The sequence below is a fragment of the Salvia splendens genome, chromosome 7, assembly GCF_004379255.2.
Source record: "Salvia splendens isolate huo1 chromosome 7, SspV2, whole genome shotgun sequence".
Classification (NCBI taxonomy): Eukaryota; Viridiplantae; Streptophyta; class Magnoliopsida; order Lamiales; family Lamiaceae; genus Salvia; species Salvia splendens.
This window is the reverse complement of record NC_056038.1, coordinates 27,818,667-27,843,876: the sequence shown is the minus strand read 5'-3', so window position 1 is coordinate 27,843,876 and position 25,210 is coordinate 27,818,667. Positions and strand designations below refer to the sequence as shown.

The 25,210-nt window shown below is 38.5% G+C and overlaps 1 protein-coding gene and 1 long non-coding RNA gene across 2 annotated transcripts; both read left to right on the top strand.

Moving 5' to 3' along the window:
• The first annotated feature begins 8,350 nt into the window (after nt 1-8,350).
• LOC121740829 lies at nt 8,351-9,314 on the top strand. The gene is made up of 2 exons (XR_006037683.1): nt 8,351-8,609; nt 8,795-9,314. It is a non-coding gene; the product is annotated as an uncharacterized LOC121740829 (long non-coding RNA).
• A 13,492-nt stretch (nt 9,315-22,806) lies between these two features.
• Nucleotides 22,807-24,893, top strand: LOC121741988 (sugar transport protein 14-like). The gene is made up of 5 exons (XM_042134988.1): nt 22,807-23,043; nt 23,121-23,443; nt 23,535-23,807; nt 23,883-24,239; nt 24,337-24,893. Exons 1-5 carry the CDS (start codon nt 22,902-22,904, stop codon nt 24,742-24,744), a joined length of 1,503 nt encoding a protein of 500 aa, XP_041990922.1. The 5' UTR covers nt 22,807-22,901; the 3' UTR covers nt 24,745-24,893.
• Nucleotides 24,894-25,210: the final 317 nt, after the last annotated feature.

Here is a 25,210-nt window from a genome sequence, read left to right as displayed (position 1 = left end):
CAGAAATCACTCCCTGAATCCAAAAACTCTCCTGTACAGCTGCAGTGAGAGCTATATACTCTGATTCTGTTGTTGAGAGAGCAACAACACTTTGCAACCCTGACTTCCAGCTGATTACAGTTCCAAACATGGTGAAAAGATAACCTGTTTGGGACTTTCTGTTGTCCAGGTTTGCAGCATAGTCTGCATCACAATAGCCCTGCACAACCTCCTCAGATTCACCTTCCCAGCCATTGAACACAATCCCCCAGTCCTTAGTTGACTTCATGTACCTCAATATCCACTTAAGAGCATTCCAATGCTCCTTCCCCGGGTCTGCCATGTATCTGCTAGTCACTGAGATAGCATGAGCCAAATCTGGTCTTGTACAAATCATAGTGTACATAACACTTCCAACCACACTAGCATAAGGGATAGCCTTCATCTCATCAGCCTCTTGCTTAGTTTTAGGGGCTTGTTCCTTTGATAGCTTAAAACTCTGGGACAGAGGAGTTGATGCAGCTTTTGCATTTTCCATTTTGAATCTCTGCAAAACTTTCTCAATATAGTCAGTTTGCAGCATCCACAGCTTCTTGCAGCCTCTATCTCTCTGAATATGTATGCCTAGGATCTTCCTTGACTCTCCTAGATCCTTCATTTCAAAGCTTGACTTCAGATCTTGTTTAACTTTCTGAATTTCTGTCATAGAAGGCCCTGCAAGTAGCATATCATCCACATAGAGTAATAGGTAGGCAATGGGAGTCCTGCCTGCCTTCTTGATGTAAACACAATCATCATATTCTGACTTGGAGAAGCCAATCTTCTTCATCTGTGCATCAAACTTCTTATTCCACTGTCTAGGACTTTGCTTAAGTCCATAAAGACTTTTCTGTAACAGGCACACCTTGCCTTCTTCTCCAATCTTCACATAGCCCTCTGGCTGTTCCATGAAGATAGTTTCCTCTAGATCTCCATTGAGGAAGGCTGTCTTCACATCAAGCTGTTGTAGCTCCCAGTCAAGCTGATTCACCACAGCCAATAGAATCCTAATCGAAGTGTGCTTCACAACAGGTGCAAACACTTCATTGAAATCGATTCCCTCCTGCTGTGTAAAGCCTCTAGCCACCAGCCTTGCCTTGAACCTGATTCTGTCTTTATCAGTGGTCTCTACCTTCTTTTTAAACAACCACTTGCAACTGATCAGCTTCCTCTCCTTTCCATCTGTATTCAGCTTGGATTTGTCCACCAAAATCCATGTTTTGTTCTTGAGTAAAGACTCTATTTCCTCATTCATGGCTTCAATCCATCTTTCTCTATCTTTACTCTGCATAGCTTCTTTATATGTGAGTGGATCTGCACCATCAATACCTTCAGCTGCACACAGAGCATAATACACAACATCAGAGAACTTTGTTGGTGGCCTTGTTTCTCTTCTAACTCTGTCCCTTGCAAGCTGATAGTCTCTGATAGAGTCTGATATAGACTCACCAGCCTGGTTGCCCTGAGTTGGAGCCTCTTCTTTATCTGAATCAGACTCACTCCCTGAGTCAATAACTCCACCTGCTCCTAGGCCAACCCCCACAGGCTCCACCTTGAAGAAATCACCCTCATCTTCACTGGAGTCCAGCTTATCTTTCAGGTATGGCATCTGATCCTCCAAGAACACCACATCCCTACTCACCAAGACCTTCTGCTTACCGGGCTCAATACACCAGAGCCTATACCCCTTAACACCCCTCTGATACCCCAGCAAGATACATTTCAGAGCCCTAGCTTCAAGCTTACTTTGCCTAGCATGAGCATAGGCCACACACCCAAACACCTTGTATTTTGAGTAGTCACTATGAGCTCCATACCACATGTAATCAGGAGTTTCAGATTTCAGGGCAGTAGATGGGCATTTATTGATGAGATAGGCTGCTGTATACACAGCCTCACCCCAGAATCTGCTGCTCAAACCAGACCCAAGAAGTAGGCACCTCACCCTCTCTAGGATTGTCCTATTCATCCTTTCCACAACACCATTTTGCTGAGGATTACCAGGAACAGTCCGGTGCCTCTTCATACCCTTCTCTTTACAAAACAGATCAAACTCAGCAGACAAGAACTCTAGGCCATTGTCTGTCCTTAAGCATTTAACACTTCTACCCTTCTCTAGCTCAACCTCCTTACACCATATCTTGAACTTTGTGAGTGTTTCAGATTTTTCTTTAAGAATATATACCCACAACTTCCTTGTATAGTCATCAATGATAGCTAGATAATACTTTCCTCCACCAATTGAACACACCGGTGAAGGCCCCCAAAGATCACTATGTATGTAGTCTAAAGGGGCTGTAGAAGAGTGAATACCTGTAGGATAGGGTGCCTTCTTAGCCTTTCCAAGTATACATTGCTCACAGGGGTCCATCTTGTTGAAATCTCCAGAGATCAGACCCTTCTTGATGAGTTCTTTCAAGCTTCCTTCGGCTGGGTGGCCCAATCTCTTGTGCCATAGCATTATGGAATCATCTGACACTGCATTGCTTTCTCCATCAACAGCCTTAGCCTTCAGATAATAGAGAATATGCTCTCTGTCAGCCTCCATCATCACTGCATCTCCAGATTTCACAAACAATTTTCCTTGACTCATCAATATGGTGAACCCTTTCTGCTCCAGCATTCCCAATGAAATGAGGTTCCTCTTCACTTCTGGAATATACCTCACCCCAGTTAGGATCTTTATAGAGCCATCTTGTAGGCTTAGCTTTACCTTCCCTATTCCTTTGATCTGACAAATGTGGTTATTACCAAGAACAACCGTACCCGATGCTTCTTGAAGATCATGAAACCAGCTTCTATTGGGGCACATATGGAAGCTGCACCCCGAGTCCATTATCCACCTATGACTGACCCCACTATCACTGATATTCATGAGTTGAGCCGGGGGATCAGCACTCTCCACACAATCAGATTGATTGTGTCCCTCAGAGGCCATCTTTCTCTTCCATGCATGACAATCTTTCTTCAAATGTCCAGGTTTCTTGCACCAATAGCAAGCTCTGGTTTCCTTCTGAGCATCAGAACTTGAGGGTTTAGGGCCCTCAAACTTCTTCTTGAAGTTCTGCTTCTTGAACTTCTTCACATTCAAGGCCTCTGCAGCTTGAACATTGGAGCTTGCAGAGCCTCTGTTGGCTGTCTTCTGGAGTTCTTTGGCCATCAAGGCTGAATAGACTTCTGCATAGGTGATAGGTTTATCTCTTCCATAGATAATTGCATCACTTAGCTGGTCATACGAGCTAGGCAAGGCATTCAAGGTGAGAATGGCCTTATCCTCATCTGAGATCTTGACATCAACAGATCCCAGGTCATCAATGATCTTGTTGAACTCCTCTAGCTGCTCAATGATGGACCTATCTCCAGAAAAACTATAGGCATACAGCCTCTTCTTGAGATACAGCCGGTTAGCCAAGGATTTGGCCAAGTAAACTTCATCTAACTTGTCCAAGATCTCCACCGCAGTCTTGGCTTCTTGAACTTCCCTCAAGACCTTATCTCCAAGGCACAGAATCACTGCAGAATGTGTCTTGAGCTGCATTTCCTCCATCTTTGCCTGAGCTTTTTCATCAAGCACTGGAGCCTTTCCTTTCTCCTCTGGTTTTGCAAGAACTGCCGCCAAGCCTTGTTGAATTAAAACCGCCTTCATCTTCATCTTCCACAGGCCATAATCATTCTTGCCTGTGAACTTTTCTGCATCAAGCCTTGCTGCCATCTCTGAAACCGTTTGATCCTCTGCAAATCAGTTTCAATATCCCTTTCCCACAGACGGCGCCACTTGTTAGGATTCGCACACACAAGGCTTTCACACACTCAATAAGATCACACACACACTCACTGTTGTATGAGATCACACAATGCAGAAAACACACACACTCACACTTTGAGTATTGAAGATGATAATCTTGGAGAGAAAACTGGAAAACTCTTTATTGATTAAACTCTACTCTAAACTACATACACGGTGAGCTATTTAAAGCTCTATAATCAAGTAGCAACTGCTACTAACTAACTACAAGAAGAATCAAGAAAGCAAGAAGAATAACCGCTACATCTCAGCTAACTAACTGCTGCTCCAACGGCTAGTTCGGCTAGGTTGCTTCTACCTTCTCGGTTCAAGACCGAACTCCTTCCTCGGTTCAAGACCGAACTCCTTCCTCGGCTTACGACCGAACTCCTTCCTCGGCTTACAACCGAACTCCTTCTCGGCTTACAACCGAACTCTTCCTTCTCGGCTCATTCCAGCTCAACGCCGAGCTTCCTTACCGAGCTTCCTTACCGAGCTTCCTTACCGCTGAGCTTACCGACTTCTGCCTTCTTCTTCTCGGCTAGTTCCAGGCTAGTTCCAGCTCGGTAAGCCGAGCTTACCGAACTCCTTTCTAGCCGAGCTTCTTCCAACTGAAATGAGCACTCCATTATTACAGTTTTTGTAGCCCTTTTTATTATCTATTTCTGTTAGGAGGAATGGCCTAATTCTAAGGGGCAGCGGATAAACAAACCTCCCCAATTGCATGAATTTGATAGGAGCACAATATAATAGCACCTAATGTGGACGAATCAATAATATAACAATGAGATACGATAATGAAATATCAACACCAAGATTTTGCGTGGAAAGCTCTCTTTAATGTGAAGAGATAAAAACGACAAGACCCACTGGTCTACCAAATCCAATATCACCAAGGAGATAATACAACCAAGAAGTTTACAATGATATCTAATCCTTAACAACACTACGAAGTCACTAGATAATCAAAACAACTTCAAAATAGATGAAATAAATATCTCAAGAACTGCAATCACGTTCAGAAATTTATAACTAAAGATCTAACCGTTAAAATTCAATTTCCTTTGGTCAGAATCAAGAACCACGAGTCTTCTATCTTCAGTTAAAATTTCGAGTCGATCGGAAAACGTTTGGATCCCCGATCGAGACAAAATCCGAGACTGCGCAGTACAAAAACTTGGAGAACACTCTTTTCCCATTCTTTCCTTCTACACGTTTTTCTCTCTCTTCTCTCAATTATTGCGGCTCCTACACTCTTGGTAGGTATTTATAAGTTCTCCATTGACCTATTTAAGTAAACAAATGGGTCAATAATATAGGGGTCTTTTTTCACAAGTTGGGAGCCCTAACTACACTCTTGATAGGTATTTATAAGTTCTCCATTGACCTATTTAAGTAAACAAATGGGTCAATAATATAGGGGTCTTTTTTCACAAGTTGGGAGCCCTAACCCAACAATTTCCAGTTCAAATAATTAAGTAGCACGTGTTTAGATGTATTTTATACAAAGAGAAGGGATGAGTAGTAGTTAAAATAAATGGTGGTTTGAGTTAAGGCGTAAATTGTAGATTAAACCAGGGACGTTACTGAATTATGCATTTAATTTATTGAATCATATATCGGCCTATAGTTTATGTACAGTTACAAATTTTGCATTATGTCTCAATTATTTTTTGGATTTAGTAGGTTCGGGAAAGGTATGTATTTATTTCTTGGTATACATAAAGTGGAATCTCCGTTGCTCAAACTTTGTGGGCCATTTATATATGCGCATACACCTTTGTATATAACGTTCAAATATATTGAAGAAAAAACCAATTTCACTTTAGGAAAAAAGGATAAAAATACTATTTTAAATTTTGATTGACTACCTCATGTATGATCAGTTCTTATTGAAGAGGTATTAATTGATAATCGGTTTAATATTTTTAACATACAAGATACATAGTTTATATTAAATATATGACAATGAATCGATAAGAAGATATCCAAAATCCAATCAAAATTAATACAGATTAAAGAAATCGGCTTAAAATGGAATTACATGCTAATTTGTGTTCAATCCGCCAAAACATAGTACATAATCACAATGTAATTAATCTTGAATCAGGTAGCGGGATATATAGGTAGAGATACCCACGGTTCAGTTCCGGTTTTGGAAATTGTTGAACCGGCACCAAACCGCGAGGGTGTTTCGTGGTTGCGGTTTCGGTTCCAAAATCGGCAGTTTTCAGTGACTTTTTGCGGTTCCGGCTTGGTTTCACGGTTTTTCACGGTTCCGGTCTAGAACCGTTCGAAACCGGCAGTTCCGGCACGGTTTCCGTTCGAAATTTTAGAACTTGAACCAAACCACGGTTCCAAAAGTGACAGTTTCATTTTCATTTAAATCTCACGGTTCTATTTCAGAAACGTAACCGCCGGTTACGGTTTCATGGTTAACCGCCTGACCATAAACCTTGTGCATCTCTAGATATAGGCGCTAAATAGTGTGAATTAATTGATATAGTAGAATATTGTAAAAAAAAGAATATTGTTATAAATGATATGATAAAAAAATATGATTCTTTCCCTAGAAGAGATAGAGAGTATTATTTTTTGCTCCTTATTCCCCTAGAAGAGATAGAGATAGTTGTCACGACCGCATTTTCTAAGGATAGAAAACACGGTTGATCGCGACTAGGGGAGGAGTTAAAGAAGCGGGGAAGAAAGGGGAAAAACAACACAACTCGACCATAGCACCAAAAAAAAATGGGAAAAACTCGAAATAAAATCAGAATTTTGAACAAAATAGACTTGAGTCTTTTAAGATGCACAACGGAAGCAAATGAACGCGGTTCCATGTATGAAGACATGAACCTCCGAGAGTCAAAATCTGACTGAATTAAATGTCTTGTCTCAATAGCACTTCCTCCACCACTTCGCTGCTCAACCTGCACATTTAGAAATATATGCAGGGCTGAGTACAAAAAGTACTCAGTGAACACATTGCCGAAAATTACACATATACATTTGAAAATATTGTCAAGCCATCATCACAGTAACGCTCGGGGTGTTATTGAAAAGGCCCGAGCTTACTAAAAATATCACATTGGGTTGCAACCCCTTTTCCTGTACTTTAGCCATATCTGATCACATTGTGCCGCTGAGATGGTGTTCTCATACGGTCACCTTCCCTGCCCAACACGTCAGAGGTATCCTTGTGCCTGGAAGGTGGCCACCTTCCACGGTCACCTTCTCTGCCGTTCACGGCCAGAGGTTCCAAGTAGGGACACCACCCTACCCGGACTAAAAATCGAATCGATTCACATATTTCATCGTTCATAATTCACTTGGCCTTAGCCAACAGATAGGCATCATAACAAAACATTTGTGGCAAGACAACATCATTAAAATCACGAACATGTGTTCGTGTTTTCATAAAATACGATTTGTATTTTAGTATAAGAAAGCTCACCTGGATCATTTAGTTCCTTTAACTTGAATTCTCGCTCCAACTTTACTTGCGAAGTACCCTTTTGAAAATATCACAATATAATAATACACTAATTAGACTCAAGGACAAAACTACTTAAATTAGAATGCATGCACCCTCATTAAAATCTTTTATCTCATTTCTCGGTTTTCGCGTATTTTTTTATTATTCGGCGGCCGCCCAAGGCGTCGCGGGGCGATGTCGGTCGGCCGCTTACGCCCATAATTCCTCCGGCAACTCCTCGTATTTTCCATCATAATATCGAATAAAATAAATCCCATAATTTATTTAAGCGCATAATTGAATTATTGCAACTATTTCCCTTTGTTAAGAAAAATTATATGTTTTCCGGACTTGGGATAAATTATTCATATTTCAAAATTATTTCGAAAATTAATTAAATAACTCCTAAAATTTATTTAATCCCATGATTAACTTATCGTAATAATTTCCCACCGAGAATTTATATTTATTTCGGCATTGGAAAATATTCTAAAATTTATTAAACAATTTCCCACAATTAATTCAATTATCAATCCAAGGATTTATTTACAAAACCCAAATTCTCCACCTTATCTCTCAAATTGATATTCTAAAGCCCCAAAACAAATTAAGTGGAGCCCAACTTAAATAGATCATCCAATTAATTTATTAAGCCCATAAATTAATTAAATCCGAAAATGGCCTCACACTAACTATGTATTGCAGCCCCAAATTAATTTGAAGGGGATTGGGCTCGGATTTATTTTGCATAGCTATTCTAATTATATTCATGGCCCAAAACCATTTAATTCATTAGCCCAAGTTAAACTAGCCCAAAACTTAGCCCAAATTAAGAAATCCTAAGTTAAAACCTAAGTCTTTCTTCTTCCTCCTTCATTCAACAAAATGCACAGCCTCTCTCCCCTCTCTTTCTCGTCGCCGCCGATCCGCCGCCCTGCCAGCGCCGCCTCTCCGGCGGCGGCCCTCTCTCCCTCTCTTCTCTCCATCCCTCCTCTCCCTCTCTCCCTCTTCTCTCTCCTCACGCCGCCGCCGCCCCCCCTCTTTTCTCTCCACCGCACCGCCGCCGTTTGCTACCGCGGATCCGCCACCGCCGCGGATCTTCCTTCACCGCCGTCATGCAGAGGCAGCGGCTTCGCCGCCCTCCTCCGGCAGTCCGGTTGTCTCCGTACAACAGTAGATCGGTGCTCCCTTCCTCCTCATCTCTCTCTCTTCTCTCCCCTCTTCACCGTCGCGCCACCATCGCCGCTGTGGATCGCCGCCGTCGCGGGTCCGCCTCAGCCGCCGTCGCGGGAGGATCTCCCCCCTCCAGCCGCCGACGCCGATTTCTGAGAGGTAAGGAATGATATTTATTATTCTTGTTAACTACTCCATCCTATATCTTCTAAGTTCCAACCTTTAAAAAAAATCTGTGTTCTTTGGTGATGGGGCAGCAGATTTTTGTGTAAGTTAAATCTCTGTGTTCGAAATTGTTATTCCTATAATCTTTGCTATAATTCTAAATTACTAGATTTTGGCAGATTCTAATGTAATTTGTTGGGGGTGGCAGATTCATCTTTTAAGATAAGTTCCTATCATTAATTGAGAAACTGCCATTTTATACTTAGATGTGTCATAGCAACTATGTTCTTGATTGGTTATATTACCTACTTGCAACATATTGAATATTGTAGCTATGTTCTTCAAGACTAAGTTTGTCTACATGTACAGTTTTAATATGTGGATAACTGAGTTGTGGTACTTACTTTTGTTTAATTGTGAAAAGGAGTTGCTGAATTTGCTTTCTCCTCTTGCTTCAGCTTTGTTGGAAGAATGATTGTGGAGTAAATGTTTATGTGGGGTTTGTGAAGAGAACTTAGGACATGCTGATGGTGATGTGTTATAGTGAAGAAAGTAATTTATATAGGAGTACATGTACATAAAAGAAAGTGGCGTATATAAGAAAGTGAAGAAAGTGATTTGTATATAAGATGCAAGTGGCCACATGTATCTCCTAATAATATTGTTTGTCAGTAATGATATCAATTGTGTCAGAGGGTATGATTTCTTCTGCAATCTATTAATGCAGTACTTAATGCTTTGTCTAAAAAAAATATCGGCCCCTTTTTTTTAAAATTTTTATTTATTTATTAAAATAATTATTTGAGTATTTGTTCACTTAATTTGGTGTAGGTATAATCGGTTCAAGTTCGTGGCCGTCCGCGCTGAAGTGCTCGATTTTCTTAGAACGCATGATGTATAGATTATATTTTGTTGGACTTTTGGTTGGATGTATCGGACATTAAAATTTTAAATTTTGAGATCTTATTTATTTATTTATTTAAATTTATTATATTCATATAGGTGTAATATATTTACGTGTTCTATTCATTTTCCTATCGTCAAACAATCAACAACAATCTATCGTAGCTCTGATTTAATCACCTAAAAGTCACTTATATAGATAATAAAGCTAATAATATAGTTTACAATAATATCGGCTTAGCGGGTCGTTACATTCTACCCCTCTTAAAAGAAATTTCGTCCCGAAATTTAGGATGTATTTAGACAAAAAGCTCGGGATATTTATCCTTCATTTTCTCTTTTAGCTCCTATGTTGCTCCTACCTGTTCATGGTGTTTCCACAAAACCTTCATTGTAGTAATCGACTTATTCCGAAGTTGTTGCACATTTCGATATTGTATTTCTACCGGCTTTTCTTCGTAACTTAGGTTAGGCTCTAGAGTGATTTCTTCGTGGCGAATCACATGTTTTGGATCGAACACGTACCTTCAAAGTTGGGAGACGTGGAATACGTTGTGAACGTTCCCAAAGTTGGATGGTAATGCCAAACGATATACTACTGGGCCCACTTCTTCCAGAATTTCATAGGGTCCAATAAATCGTGGTTTTAACTTACCCTTGAGTCCAAATCTAGTTATCCCTTTGGAAGGGAATACTTTCAAGAATATTTTCTCCCCGATGTTAAATTTCAATCCGATTCGACGTTCGTCGGCGTATGATTTTTTTTTTCTGCTGTGATCAATGTCTTGCCTCCCATGAGGGTCTCACTCGAGGAAATATAGAGTTGATCTAACCGTTTTAACTATGATAGGAACTGGATTTGGGATTCCAAGAGAAATATTCGAATCGTCCTTGCTTTGTGTACGCTCCAAGATAGTCATGAAAATAAAACGATTATAATTATTTCGATTACGTGAGTGTTTGGTTCACCACAAACTCTCACCAGTAACTTGCAACAAAGATTTTCGTGAAGTGCAAAAACTAGGCTCAATTGGGCTCATTATGCTCACTCCCAGAAAAGAAAAGATACAACTTCAAAGGGCTATACCCATAGAGCTTGTAAATTTTATTGTGGGAAGAGCTTGCCAGATGGAATAAATCGCGAAAGTGAGGGTATGATGAATAGAATGTAGATGTCAACAATAAGTTGTCAATAATATAATCAAAATTTACAGTGAAGTAGAAAAGATTCAAGAATCCCCAGATGATAATAGGAAGACCTGAGATGGTTGGTTACAAATGGATTTGAAAGAATAGGAAAAACAAACAATTGCAATTTGCTCAACAACACTGCGATAGAAGATCATATCAACAGAATTTTTAGAGTTTATAAGTAGTTCAGGGAAACTAACTAATAAAGAGGGCAACAAGAAGAAATTAGCCAAGGGAGAAGAAGCAATATGCCGGGTTTAACATGGAGCTTGCAGCAAAGCTCAAATCAAGAGACAACAGTCATATTTGAATTCAGAAGATGAGAGTACTCATGTAAAATAAAGACCTTGTCAATAAGTATGTCTGAAAACACAAAGGGTCAAATTAAAAGGTTTAAGGTCTCAACAGATGGCTGTTCCAATATAGTAAGACTGAAAATGATTGGTCTCAAGCGGATTTGAGAAAGAAGAATAACAAGGAACTACCCTTTTGGGTAAACAACATCGTGATACTATATCACGTTAACGAATTCACAAAGTTTATAACCAAATCACGGGAATTAACTAGTAGAGAAGACAATCAGAGCAAACTAGTTTGGGAAGAGAGCAAATTACTTTAGACTTGGAGTTGCTAAAGAGCTCAAAGCATGATGGAATAATTGTAGTGGAATTAATAAGAGGGAACTACTCATATAAAATAAAGAGCTTGTCAAGAAGCACTTTTGAAAACAAAAAGGTCCACTAATGATCTTTGAGAAATATATCATCATTGGAGAGACAATAGTTTAGGGAAACATGTTCATTTTAAAGGCTATAAATAAAGCAGCTCCTAGTATAGGAGTTTGGTGGCAAGAATTCAGAGAGTCAAAGTATTGCTTTTATACGAAACGAGTAAAGAAAGACCGTAGTCACTGGAGGTTATCAGAAAACATGAGGGAGCAAGCTCAAAACTGAAAGTGATTCACAACCTTGACATAGAAGAGGGAAATTAATGGCACATTACCTTGCAAAAGAAGTCATTTAAGGTCTTAATTCAACAAAAGGTATTTTGATCAAGAGGGGTGCGAGAAAATGAAATTCATGGGAATCCAAGTAAGAGTTGCTGATGAATCTTCCTGGTTAACTACGATGGTGATACTCCGTTGTTTAACTCTTTATAGAGGATGGTAAACGAGTTATGGGAAACTTTGGTCACAAGCTACTTTCACCTTACGATCGCGTCAGATGACCATATGTGAGAATTATGACTCCTTGGTACTCTTGGTTCGTCATAACGCTCATCCTCGTAAAACGTCATTTTGTTTTATTCTATGCTGGTATTCTTTTCTCGTGACGAAGTTTCTTTCTTATCGCATACTTTCTTTTCGTCGCTCGGGAAAGCGAGAAATGTTCATACTGTACTTCTAAGTTCGAGTTCATATTGTGTTCTAGAAGGAACGCATAACTAAGTATTCTAAGTTCTTGGAAATTTCGAGTTTCCCATACTAGCAACATGATTAAATGACTAACTCAAAAAGATGTGTCATTTCACCAATTGGTACCAGACTCGTACACTTTATACTTTCACATTTCAGTACCTTTTTCCATTTAGGAAAGTTACTTATTTTATTCATGCATTCACAGTCTCAAGCCAAGAAAATACATACTAGCTCTTTCTTTAAGTACGCTACCAAATCAAGAAACATTAACTCTTTCTTTGAACTTAACATTTTCATCTGTTCACTCAAATCAACTGTATGAGTTATTTCTCCATTTCAAACTTTCAAACATCTTGACTTTCTTTTGAAAAATAACAAGTTACCTTTTTCCTCATTGAGCACGATTGGTGGGAGTGCTAAGAGCATTTTCATCGATTAGACAGTCTAGTGGAACAAGGCTAGACCAAAGATTTTCAAAGAAGACTCTCGGGTTCAGAGCGAGAAAGAATGCTCTGATACCACTCTGTCACGACCGCATTTTCTAAGGATAGAAAACACGGTTGATCGCGACTAGGGGGGAGTTAAAGAAGCGGGGAAGAAAGGGGAAAAACAACACAACTCGACCATAGCTCCAAAAAAAAAATGGGAAAAACTCGAAATAAAATCAGAGTTTTGAACAAAATAGACTTGAGTCTTTTAAGATGCACAACGGAAGCAAATGAACGCGGTTCCATGTATGAAGACATGAACCTCTGAGAGTCAAAATCTGACTGAATTAAATGTCTTGTCTCAATAGCACTTCCTCCACCACTTCGCTGCTCAACCTGCACATTTAGAAATATATGCAGGGCTGAGTACAAAAAGTACTCAGTGAACACATTGCCGAAAATTACACATATACATTTGAAAATATTGTCAAGCCATCATCACAGTAACACTCGGGGTGTTATTGAAAAGGCCCGAGCTTACTAAAAATATCACATTGGGTTGCAACCCCTTTTCCTGTACTTTAGCCATATCTGATCACATTGTGCCGCTGAGATGGTGTTCTCATACGGTCACCTTCTCTGCCCAACACGTCAGAGGTATCCTTGTGCCTGGAAGGTGGCCACCTTCCACGGTCACCTTCTCTGCCGTTCACGGCCAGAGGTTCCAAGTAGGGACACCACCCTACCCGGACTAAAAATCGAATCGATTCACATATTTCATCGTTCATAATTCACTTGGCCTTAGCCAACAGATAGGCATCATAACAAAACATTTGTGGCAAGACAACATCATTAAAATCACGAACATGTGTTCGTGTGTTTTCATAAAATACGATTTGTATTTAGTATAAGAAAGCTCACCTGGATCATTTAGTTCCTTTAACTTGAATTCTCGCTCCAACTTTACTTGCGAAGGTACCCTTTTGAAAATATCACAATATAATAATACACTAATTAGACTCAAGGACAAAACTACTTAAATTAGAATGCATGCACCCTCATTAAAATCTTTTATCTCGTTTCTCGGTTTTCGTGTATTTTTTTATTATTCGGCGGCCGCCCAAGGCGTCGCGGGGCGATGTCGGTCGGCCGCTTACGCCCATAATTCCTCCGGCAACTCCTCGTATTTTCCATCATAATATCGAATAAAATAAATCCCAAAATTTATTTAAGCGCATAATTGAATTATTGCAACTATTTCCCTTTGTTAAGAAAAATTATATGTTTTCCGGACTTGGGATAAATTATTCATATTTCAAAATTATTTCGAAAATTAATTAAATAACTCCTAAAAATTTATTTAATCCCATGATTAACTTATCGTAATAATTTCCCACCGAGAATTTATATTTATTTCGGCATTGGAAAATATTCTAAAATTTATTAAACAATTTCCCACAATTAATTCAATTATCAATCCAAGGATTTATTTACAAAACCCAAATTCTCCACCTTATCTCTCAAATTGATATTCTAAAGCCCCAAAACAAATTAAGTGGAGCCCAACTTAAATAGATCATCCAATTAATTTATTAAGCCCATAAATTAATTAAATCCGAAAATGGCCTCACACTAACTATGTATTGCAGCCCCAAATTAATTTGAAGGGGATTGGGCTCGGATTTATTTTGCATAGCTATTCTAATTATATTCATGGCCCAAAACCATTTAATTCATTAGCCCAAGTTAAACTAGCCCAAAACTTAGCCCAAATTAAGAATCCTAAGTTAAAACCTAAGTCTTTCTTCTTCCTCCCTCATTCAACAAATGCACAGCCTCTCTCCCCTCTCTTTCTCGTCGCCGCCGATCCGCCGCCCTGCCAGCGCCGCCTCTCCGGCGGCGGCCCTCTCTCCCTCTCTTCTCTCCATCTCTCCTCTCCCTCTCTCCCTCTTCTCTCTCCTCACGCCGCCGCCGCCCCCCTCTTTCTCTCCACCGCACCGCCGCCGTTGCTACCGCGGATCCGCCACCGCCGCGGATCTTCCTTCACCGCCGTCATGCAGAGGCAGCGGCTTCGCCGCCCTCCTCCGGCAGTCCGGTTGTCTCCGTACAACAGTAGATCGGTGCTCCCTTCCTCCTCATCTCTCTCTCTTCTCTCCCCTCTTCACCGTCGCGCCACCATCGCCGCTGTGGATCGCCGCCGTCGCGGGTCCGCCTCAGCCGCCGTCGCGGAGGATCTCCCCCCTCCAGCCGCCGACGCCGATTTCTGAGAGGTAAGGAATGATATTTATTATTCTTGTTAACTACTCCATCCTATATCTTCTAAGTTCCAACCTTTAAAAAAAATCTGTGTTCTTTGGTGATGGGGCAGCAGATTTTTGTGTAAGTTAAATCTCTGTGTTCGAAATTGTTATTCCTATAATCTTTGCTATAATTCTAAATTACTAGATTTTGGCAGATTCTAATGTAATTTGTTGGGGGTGGCAAGATTCATCTTTTAAGATAAGTTCCTATCATTAATGAGAAACTGCCATTTTATACTTAGATGTGTCATAGCAACTATGTTCTTGATTGGTTATATTCCTACTTGCAACATATTGAATATTGTAGCTATGTTCTTCAAGACTAAGTTTGTCTACATGTACAGTTTTAATATGTGGATAACTGAGTTGTGGTACTTACTTTTGTTTAATTGTGAAAAGGAGTTGCTGAATTTGCTTTCTCCTCTTGCTTCAGCTTTGTTGGAAGAATGATTGTGGAGTAAATGTTTATGTGGGGGTTTGTGAAGAGAACTTAGGACATGCTGATGGTGATGTGTTATAGTGAAGAAAGTAATTTATATAGGAGTACATGTACATAAAAGAAAGTGGGCGTATATAAGAAAGTGAAGAAAGTGATTTGTATATAAGATGCAAGTGGCCACATGTATCTCCTAATAATATTGTTTGTCAGTAATGATATCAATTGTGTCAGAGGGTATGATTTCTTCTGCAATCTATTAATGCAGTACTTAATGCTTTGTCTAAAAAAATATCGGCCCCTTTTTTTTAAAATTTTTATTTATTTATTAAAATAATTATTTGAGTATTTGTTCACTTAATTTGGTGTAGGTATAATCGGTTCAAGTTCGTGGCCGTCCGCGCTGAAGTGCTCGATTTTCTTAGAACGCATGATGTATAGATTATATTTTGTTGGACTTTTGGTTGGATGTATCGGACATTAAAATTTTAAATTTTGAGATCTTATTTATTTATTTATTTAAATTTATTATATTCATATAGGTGTAATATATTTACGTGTTCTATTCATTTTCCTATCGTCAAACAATCAACAACAATCTATCGTAGCTCGGATTTAATCGCCTAAAAGTCACTTATATAGATAATAAAGCTAATAATATAGTTTACAATAATATCGGCTTAGCGGGTCGTTACAATAGTAGTATAATTATTATACTACAAGCATTTAAATATAATAGGACATATGTTGAAAATTAATCCCTAGCTTGATACATATACTTTGCTATGGAAGACTACTTTGTACCTCACCTAATTGAATTAAATTCAATTGAATTATATGTGGAGCTTGAAGTGCATCATATAAATCAAATTCAAGAGGATTCATATATTAGGAATTTAAGTAGCATCGTTTTATCGACATCGAGAATGTGTTCTATTTACTAAATTAGTTCTTACTAATGGAATTGCAAGTATATACAGCTACATGCTAATTTTGTGCAAAATTAGGTATTAATTTCGCAGTAAATTTATTGAACTCATAAATTGGTCAAGTATTGCGTGATTATTATTTAACTTTTCCTGTAAGTACGTTTTAACACTTTTTCCTGTAAGAATCTTTTTCATTATATTCACAAATTATTAGTAAATGTTCACACCGCCTTTTATTTAAATATCTTCCTAACTATCTGAGTGCTTGGATCCACGAAAGATACCAAACATCGTAGTAACAAATTAATACTTGTACAACGTTTGTTTGGTATCTGTTTTCTTTAAATAATGTTTTCGGTAAAAACATTGTATCTGAGTGTGTTAATAAAAATTGAACTAATAACATAAATGCACGAGCTGTGAATAAACTGTGTTTGAACTTTGAATTATTTAATAATAATGAATACTACTAAAATTTATACTCCTTTGTGGACAAAAAATAGACAAGATTTATTATTTTAAGTCATCCACCAAATTAAACTACTTTCTAAATTTGAAAAGTTTTAAATATTTAAATACTGATAATAATGTGCACCCTACAATCCTACTGATCATCTCTTAACCCCTCCCTCTGTTACTGTATCCATCCTCATTGCAGGATTGAGTCGTGGTTTGAAAATTACTACAAAAACACGCATACATACACATAATATAAATATATGGCCAACTTGTTTTCTGCTCTAAGACACATATAATATAAATAAGATTTCAATGACATGCATGATTTTCAGTTTAGCCAGAATAGTAATATACAAACATTAATTACGACCAGTGGCGGCAAGTAATCCTAAATTGGTAAATTACAGTATTTATTAGTAATATCATAAAAACATGATAAAATAAAACGTCAAAGAATCTAAAATTAAAGCCTGAGGTTTTGAAAGTAGGGCTCATAGCATGTTGCAGTGACCTTCGTTATGATGGAAGAATTTAAATACTACTAGTAAAATTACTCGCTGACCATCATTAATTTATTAATAATTTTATTGCTTACTCCCTAAATTGATTATTCTATAGGAGTACTGTTTCTTATGTGGATGTGTATATGTTAAATTATATCCCCCAATATATATTGTCGCCTCCAAATGTGTTTGAGTGACTTAATTAAGATGTTTCCTTATGACGAGATCAATTAAATAAAGAAAATAAAAAAATTACTGATAGTGAGCTATTAATTGCTACTATCAATTATTTAAACGGATAAAGCAGATCTATTTCAGAAGGGTAAGAGCATCCACTACACGTCGCGCAGGAGTCCCGCGACCCATCCCGGAGAGACGGGTCCGTCGCGCGACGCGTTGCAGCTCGCCGTCCCGTCCCGCGCCCCGTCCCGCGTCCCGTGTCGCCGAGACAAGCGACGGGCCATCTCGCCACGCGCCTAGGCGACGTGGCGCGACCCGGCATCGTGCGTGACGCCTACTCGCCGGCCCGCGGGTGGGCGTCGTCACGTGCTGACGCAATAAATCAATTTTTTTTAAAAAATTGAATTTTAAAAAAAATACTTTTTATTTATAAAATTGTTTTTATATTCGTAATAAATACAAGATATTCGTAATAGCCCAGATATGTTTGATGGGCTTGCGCATTTATGAAACTCATTCTTTGTTGCTTCTCTTTTATAAAGACATCATTGAATGTTTTATGTTCCACTTTTGATGTGGGACAAACTCATTCTTGGTTGTTTCTCTTTATAGAGACATCCTTGAATGTTTTATGTTCCACTTTCGATGTGGGACAAACTCATTCTTGGTTGTTTCTCTTTTATAGAGACATCCTTGAATGTTTTATGTTCCACTTTCGATGTGGGACAAACTTATTCTTGGTTGTTTCTCTTTTATAGAGACAACCTTGAATGTTTTATGTTCCACTTTCGATGTGGGACAATGTCATTCTTGGTTTCTTCTCTTTTATAGAGACAACCTTGAATGTTTTACGTTTCACTTTCGATGTGGGACAAAGTCTTCTTGGTTACTTCTCTTTTATAGAGACAACCTTGAATGTTTTATGTTTCACTTTCGATGTGGGACAAAGTCATTCTTGGTTGCTTCTCTTTTATAGAGACAACCTTGAATGTTTTATGTTTCACTTTCGATGTGGGACAAAGTCATTCTTGGTTGCTTCTCTTTTATAGAGACAACCTTGAATGTTTTATGTTCCACTTTCGATGTGGGACAAAGTCATTCTTGGTTGTTTCTCTTTTATAGAGACAACCTTGATTGTTTTATGTTTCACTTTCGATGTGGGATAAAATTATTCTTGGTTGTTTTTCTTTTATAGAGACATCCTTGAATGTTTTATGTTTCACTTTCGATGTGGGACAAAATCATTCTTGGTTGTTTCTCTTTTATAGAGACATCCAAGAATGATTTTGTCTCACATCGAAAGTGAAACATAAAACATTCAATGATGTCCATATAAAATAGTATTTTAAATTATGTCATTTTTATTTTTTTAAGATTTTAATTATGTTTTTTTTTAAATTTTAAGTTGTATTTTTATTTTATGTTGTAATGTTATTTTAATATTAATGAAGTGTGTTTGTTTTAATTGAATTGGGTTGAAAAAAAAATGAAATTGAATGAATAGTAATTAAGTGACGGAATAAGGGACGGTTAAGGGACGGAGCGTTGCAGGTTCCGTCCCTTAGTTAAGGGATAGAGGAATAAAGTACAGTGGGGCCCTCAAATAGTGGTCAAATAGTAGTTAAGGGACGGTTTAAGGGACGGTATAGAGACAGCGTAGTGGATGGCCTAATAAGATAAGACAAGAGTTCGGAGAAGACGAGGTTGAAGACAGTTTTGGGCCATTCTTATTTTTTTTAGCTAGTTGGGTTCAAATTTGGGCCCAACTATAACCAGCTATAGAGTCATAAAGTTTATAGTACTATTAATATGCTCCGCAACGAACATGGGTTGGGCTTCAGCCGGTTGCTGGGGTTAAGTGGTTCTTTGACAAACACTAAGTTTTGATGATTGGGGCTTCATAATGAGACCTCTGATTTAACTATAGGGAGTTGGATGATATGGTGCACAATTTTTGAAGTTAAATGATAGCTCATTTGGGAAAAAAAAGTGTGGCTTCATTATGCAGAGACGCACATGAGTCCACCGGCTGTTACTCCTTCAGTCTGCCATTAGGAGTCCCATTTTTTGGCGGTGCGGATTTTTAAAAATATTAAGAAAAGTGGATGAAAAAAAGTTAATGGAACAGATGTCTCACTTGTATATATTAGTTTTAAATGAAATGTAAGTGAAATGAGTTAGTGGAAGGTGAGACCCTATTACCATTTATGATAAAAATGAATCGGGACTCCTATTCGCGGACGGACTAAAATAGAAAAACGTGACTCCTATTCGCGGACAGAGGGAGTATATCACAAACTATTATTATGGTAAGGAATATTCACGATGTCAAATTAGCAGCTTCTGGTGGTGAGGGGATGACACGAAGTGCAGTTTTAGTCTGCCAGAGGCCACTTTCACTGGGAGTTCTATAGTTGAACACGCATGCTTTCTTGGAGCGGAAATTTGGTTGTGCCTATCGCAGAGGACTGATTAGAGATGATGCAGGTAACTGGAGACATGAATTGTGGCTAATATTAAGGTTTGATCAATTTTGCTTATTGAGGTTTGATATATTTTCATGAGTTAGAACTAGATAGAACATTGCGAATGCTTTTTTGGAAGTAGAGAGAGTTATGTGGCTATTGCTATGATTTTGGAACACTTTGAGATCTATCTATCGAACCAGTGCTGAGAATCCTCATAATGCTTCAAGATTTTAACTCAATCATGTTGCGGTATGTGCACAGGGGGAAGAGAACTTTATTGTTGATTACTTATCAAGCTATGCGTATATGGTCCATAAGGGCGTTCATGTGCCAAACAATACATATATTTGGCTTGTACATGATAAATTGGGCGTTTCTTATATATGTTTGTTCTTTTCTCATACTATGCCCACTTTTTTTTCTACCAAAAAAATATAACGAGTTACTTCCTCCATCCGCGAATAGGAGTCCCGTTTTTCCATTTTAGTCATCAGCGAATAGGAGTCTCGGTTCACTTTTACCATAAATGGTAATAGGGTCTCACATTCCACTAACTCATTCCCCTCACATTTCATTTAAAACTAATATATTCAAGTGGGGTTCATATTCTACTAACTTTTTCCACCCATTTTTTTTAACATTTCTTAAAATCTGTGCTACAAAGGAATGAGACTCCTAATGGCGGACGGAGAGAGTAATAAATATAAAAAATATTATAATTTAAATCATACATTTGGGGCGGTCTTGGATTTAAATAAAATGGGCATGGGCCGGGTTAGGCTGGCCTAGCCCACTTGACATCTCTAAGTCTACAACTGATACTTTGGGGGAGGTCTTGGATTTACATTAAAGCCCACTACAACCATTGTGTCAAGATCAACCCATTTTGTTTTTGTTTTTCTATGTTAGGTACAAATTCATCCCATTTAGGCTGAGTGATAGATAGATTAGTATATAAGTGCTATCGGCCCCTAATTAGTTTAAGGACTTTTGAAGTGACCCAAAAATAAATTCGTATGAGTTTGGCTCCACTCAAAGCGGACAATATCAAACTAAAGTGCATTGGCCAATCCCAACACTTTGATGAGCAAGAACATTCATATAACAAAATGATTAACTAGAGCTAATTACTAAATTGGACTTCTATGGAGCAGTGAGCTTTGGATAGAATTCAATTAATGAACGTCGCAACCAATGAGTCTGTCTCAAATCCATTTTGTTTATCTGGTGGATCGATTTGAGGTGGCTCGGGTCAACTACTCAACTCTATTTACTTAACAAATATCTATGTAGATATGATTCTCCACTACTCTCATTCACAAGTAAAAGACAAGATATTTATAGGTTATATTATTAAACTCATTTTCTTCACACCAATAACAAACAGCGATGGATGATGGATCATTTAATTGACAAAGACATGATATGGAAGTCTACAATAAATTTGACTTTAAAATACTTATATACTACACTTATTTATAGCTTTTAAATTATGATCTTCGATAACAATACTAAATATATTCATGGTTTTAGGCATGAATTTTATGAACATATTAAGAATTTCATTTCTATTTCATCATTTTTTGACAATTACATGTCCTTTTGTATAGAGTAATTAGTAATGAAGTATATAATATACCTATACACATGCTTATATAAAATATAATGTACCCACATGAGCATGGTCATATGAACTGGTTTTGAGAACATAATTTGCAGCATGTTATCCAGTTACCTTTATTTAACATTGGTCAAATCGATTGATAAAAATACTAAGTAGTCACTTAGACTTAAACCTTGAAATGACCAAGGCATGAAATTATACAATAATTAAGTTTAACATCTTTACTAGGATATGTGTGTTTGTTTTATATTATGCCCACTTGAACAAAGTATTTTATATCCATGTTCACACAGCTGGTTTCAAATAAAAAATTAGCAGTTTACTAGCTACGTTTACTTAAAATAAATACCTTGAGATTGATGGGTCAGGGTCAGGGGTGGATATGCTTAAAACTATCAATCTTTCTTTTTTATACTAGACAAAAAATAATTTTATGAATCTGCATTATACTAGTAATAACTAAATTTGCAATATATGAAGGTAGCATGTTTTTTTACGGTGAAATTAGTAGGATTTCGCATGTATATCTCATATGGCAGGAATGGTTATTCTGTTTATCAACTACTACTTTATTAAAATAAATGTAAGTTTTTGTTAAGTATTAATCTAGTCAAATCAAACATATATATATTTACAACGTTTAGTTTTTTTCTATTCGAGAAAAGATAAATTTATATAAATGAGGCTCCTTAATTTTGATTAGACCGAAATTGATTTTCTTTAACTGGTTTTATTTTTAGAGACGTAATTTCATAATTAATTTATCCTCAATGCATAGTTTTGGGAGAAAAAATTTCACACTACTATTTTAGGAAACAAATCATTACTGTATATTACTATGAATTAATTATGTCAATAAACGGAAACTGTAGAACTGCATATAGAAAATCTGCTTTTCAGGAAAGATTAATTATTATCTCATTCTTAATTAATGTTTTCATTTGTGGAAATGAGTGGTTGTTGTGGAGTATTAAGGAAAGATGACTCATTATCAGCTAAAATGGAAATTCAATTAAAATGGATAAATCCCTTAATTTTCGAAAAGTTTAGTAGTAGTAGTAGTATGTGTGCTTACTGCTTATGCGACATGGTCTTCTAAGCTTATCTGCAAGGCCAAAACATTCAAAGTCAACCTGTTAACATCATCTTTAAGACAATAAAAGACATGGGCCCACACAAAATTAGTATCGGAAATTTATTACTCCTCTACAAAGAATATGCATAATACAGTCAACCGTTATCGGAATATGGCAATAAAATAATGGAAATTTGCAAATTGAAGCTGTGAAATGTGAATGAATTAATAGCCCCATTTGACAAAACATAACAGGCTGTCTTGAAAAAAGTAGATTTCTTTCCAGTCCACTATATTAGGTTTGAAAAATCAACTTTAAATCTTGATCTTTATCATCCACAAAATAGGAGTAGTAGAGAGTAGAGAGAGAGAGATGGCGGGTGGGGGAATAGTGGATTCAAATGGCGGAGCCAGAGCTCATCTCTATGAGTACACAATCACTCCTTATTTCATCTTCGCCTGCATTGTTGGCTCCTTGGGCGGCTCCTTGTTTGGCTACGATCTCGGCGTTTCAGGTCACTTTTACTTTCTCCCAATTCTTTCGTTGTTCCAACCATTCCTAAATCATAACAATAGAGTTTGAAAATTGCAGGTGGGGTGACTTCTATGGATGACTTCTTATACGAATTCTTCCCCAGAGTATACAGAAGGAAGCAATTGCATCTCAAAGAAACAGATTACTGCAAATACGACAACCAGATTCTGACCCTCTTTACATCCTCACTCTACTTAGCAGCCTTAGTCTCTACCTTCGGAGCCTCCCACGTCACCCGAAACAGGGGCCGCAGGGCCAGCATCATCTGCGGCTCCATCAGCTTCTTCTCCGGCGCAATCATGAACGCCGCTGCTCAGAACATCGCAATGCTCATCATCGGCCGAATCCTCCTCGGCTTCGGCATTGGCTTCGGCAATCAAGTCAGCAAACATTAGTTCCTTTTTCTTTTTTCTTTTTTTTCATGTCTTGTTTTATATGAGCAATGAATGATGCTAAAGCCTTATGCTGCAGGCAGTGCCGTTATACCTTTCAGAGATGGCGCCTGCGAAGATACGGGGCGCCATCAACCAGCTCTTCCAGCTCACCACGTGCCTCGGGATCTTTGTGGCGAACTTTGTGAATTATGGAGTTGAAAGGATCCATCCGTGGGGGTGGAGGCTGTCTCTCGGGCTAGCAGCAGTGCCGGCCTTGTTCATGTTCGTGGGCGGGATTATCCTCCCCGAGACCCCCAACAGCCTCGTTGAACAAGGAAGGTACGATGAGGCGAGGAATGTATTGGAGAAGGTAATGATAGGAGTGGCTCGTGAGAGGTTTCAGTTCTTTGTTATAAGTATTCATTTACGTTTCAATTGCCGACAGGTGAGAGGCACTCCAAAGGTTGATGCGGAGTTCCAAGACCTGATTGACGCGAGCAATGCGGCTAAGGCTATAAAGCATCCTTTTCGGAACCTGTTGAAGAGGAAGAATAGGCCCCAGTTGGTCCTTGGTGCCATTGGTATACCAGCGTTTCAGCAGCTTACTGGGATGAACTCGATACTTTTCTACGCCCCCGTGTTCTTCCAGAGCTTGGGTTTTGGCTCAGGCGTGTCTCTCTACTCTTCTGCCATCACCAGCGCCACGTTGGTCGTGGCCACTCTCATATCCATGGCCTTTGTTGACAAGTTTGGTCGACGAGCTTTCTTCTTGGAAGCTGGCTGTGAGCTCTTCCTATGCTCGGTATTCCTTTCTTCTAACGTCACCAGTTAAGTCATTCTTTATACGTTTCTATTTTACGACTGAGCCATACAAGTGCAAAATATGATTGGTATTGTAGGTTGCAATAGCCATTACTCTAGCACTGAAATTTGGAGAGGGAGAAAAGCTGCCCAAAGGTATTGGGATCTTCCTGGTGGTGGTGATATGCATATTCGTGCTGGCCTACGGGCGATCGTGGGGGCCGTTGGGGTGGTTGGTCCCTAGCGAGCTGTTCCCACTGGAGACGAGATCAGCGGGGCAGAGCATTGTGGTGTGTGTGAATATGCTCTTCACGGCGCTCATTGCGCAGTGCTTCCTGGCGGCGCTCTGCCATCTAAAATACGGCATCTTCTTGCTCTTCGCGGGTTTAATCTTCATCATGACATGCTTCATCTTCTTCTTGTTGCCGGAGACCAAGCAAGTCCCCATTGAAGAGATACACTTGCTGTGGCAGAACCACCGCTTCTGGAAGAGATTCACAACCTGAAAACAATATGGATAACCATTCATAATTAATGTATTGTGTATTTACAGTGTGTTTGTCTCAGGAATTCTAAGCTTGCCATTCTCTACACTTAATTTTGTACTTATGATGTTGCCTTTATTAATCAACTACTACAATACAGTTTTCAATCAGTGATCTCCTTTAACCTCTGTGCTGTGCAACTTTTTCACAAGAAAATAAATGGAAAACAAATGCAATCTTTGTAAAGAACATATCTTACCCTCCAATAAAGCATGCTTCTATTGTTCCTGAATTCATCTGGCCATCAACAACGGGACCAGGATTGGCCTTGTTCGTCGATTTCTTTTATCATCCTACCGTCTATTCCCCTCCTATAAATTTTCAACTTCTTTCCCTAGTTCCCAAAGGTCGCAAGAACTAACAAATTGTCGACTTCTCCGAAGAAGTGGAGATGATACGAATCATCAAACACGCCACCAGTCCAAGA

What these genes read in the sequence shown, in the direction of transcription:
- LOC121741988 (XM_042134988.1), top strand. Translation starts at nt 22,902, where the DNA reads ATGGCGGGTGGGGGAATAGTGGATTCAAATGGCGGAGCCAGAGCTCAT. An exon ending in CTACGATCTCGGCGTTTCAG is followed by an intron (nt 23,044 to 23,120) that starts GTCACTTTTACT and finishes TGAAAATTGCAG; the next exon opens with GTGGGGTGACTTCTATGGAT. An exon ending in GCATTGGCTTCGGCAATCAA is followed by an intron (nt 23,444 to 23,534) that starts GTCAGCAAACAT and finishes CTTATGCTGCAG; the next exon opens with GCAGTGCCGTTATACCTTTC.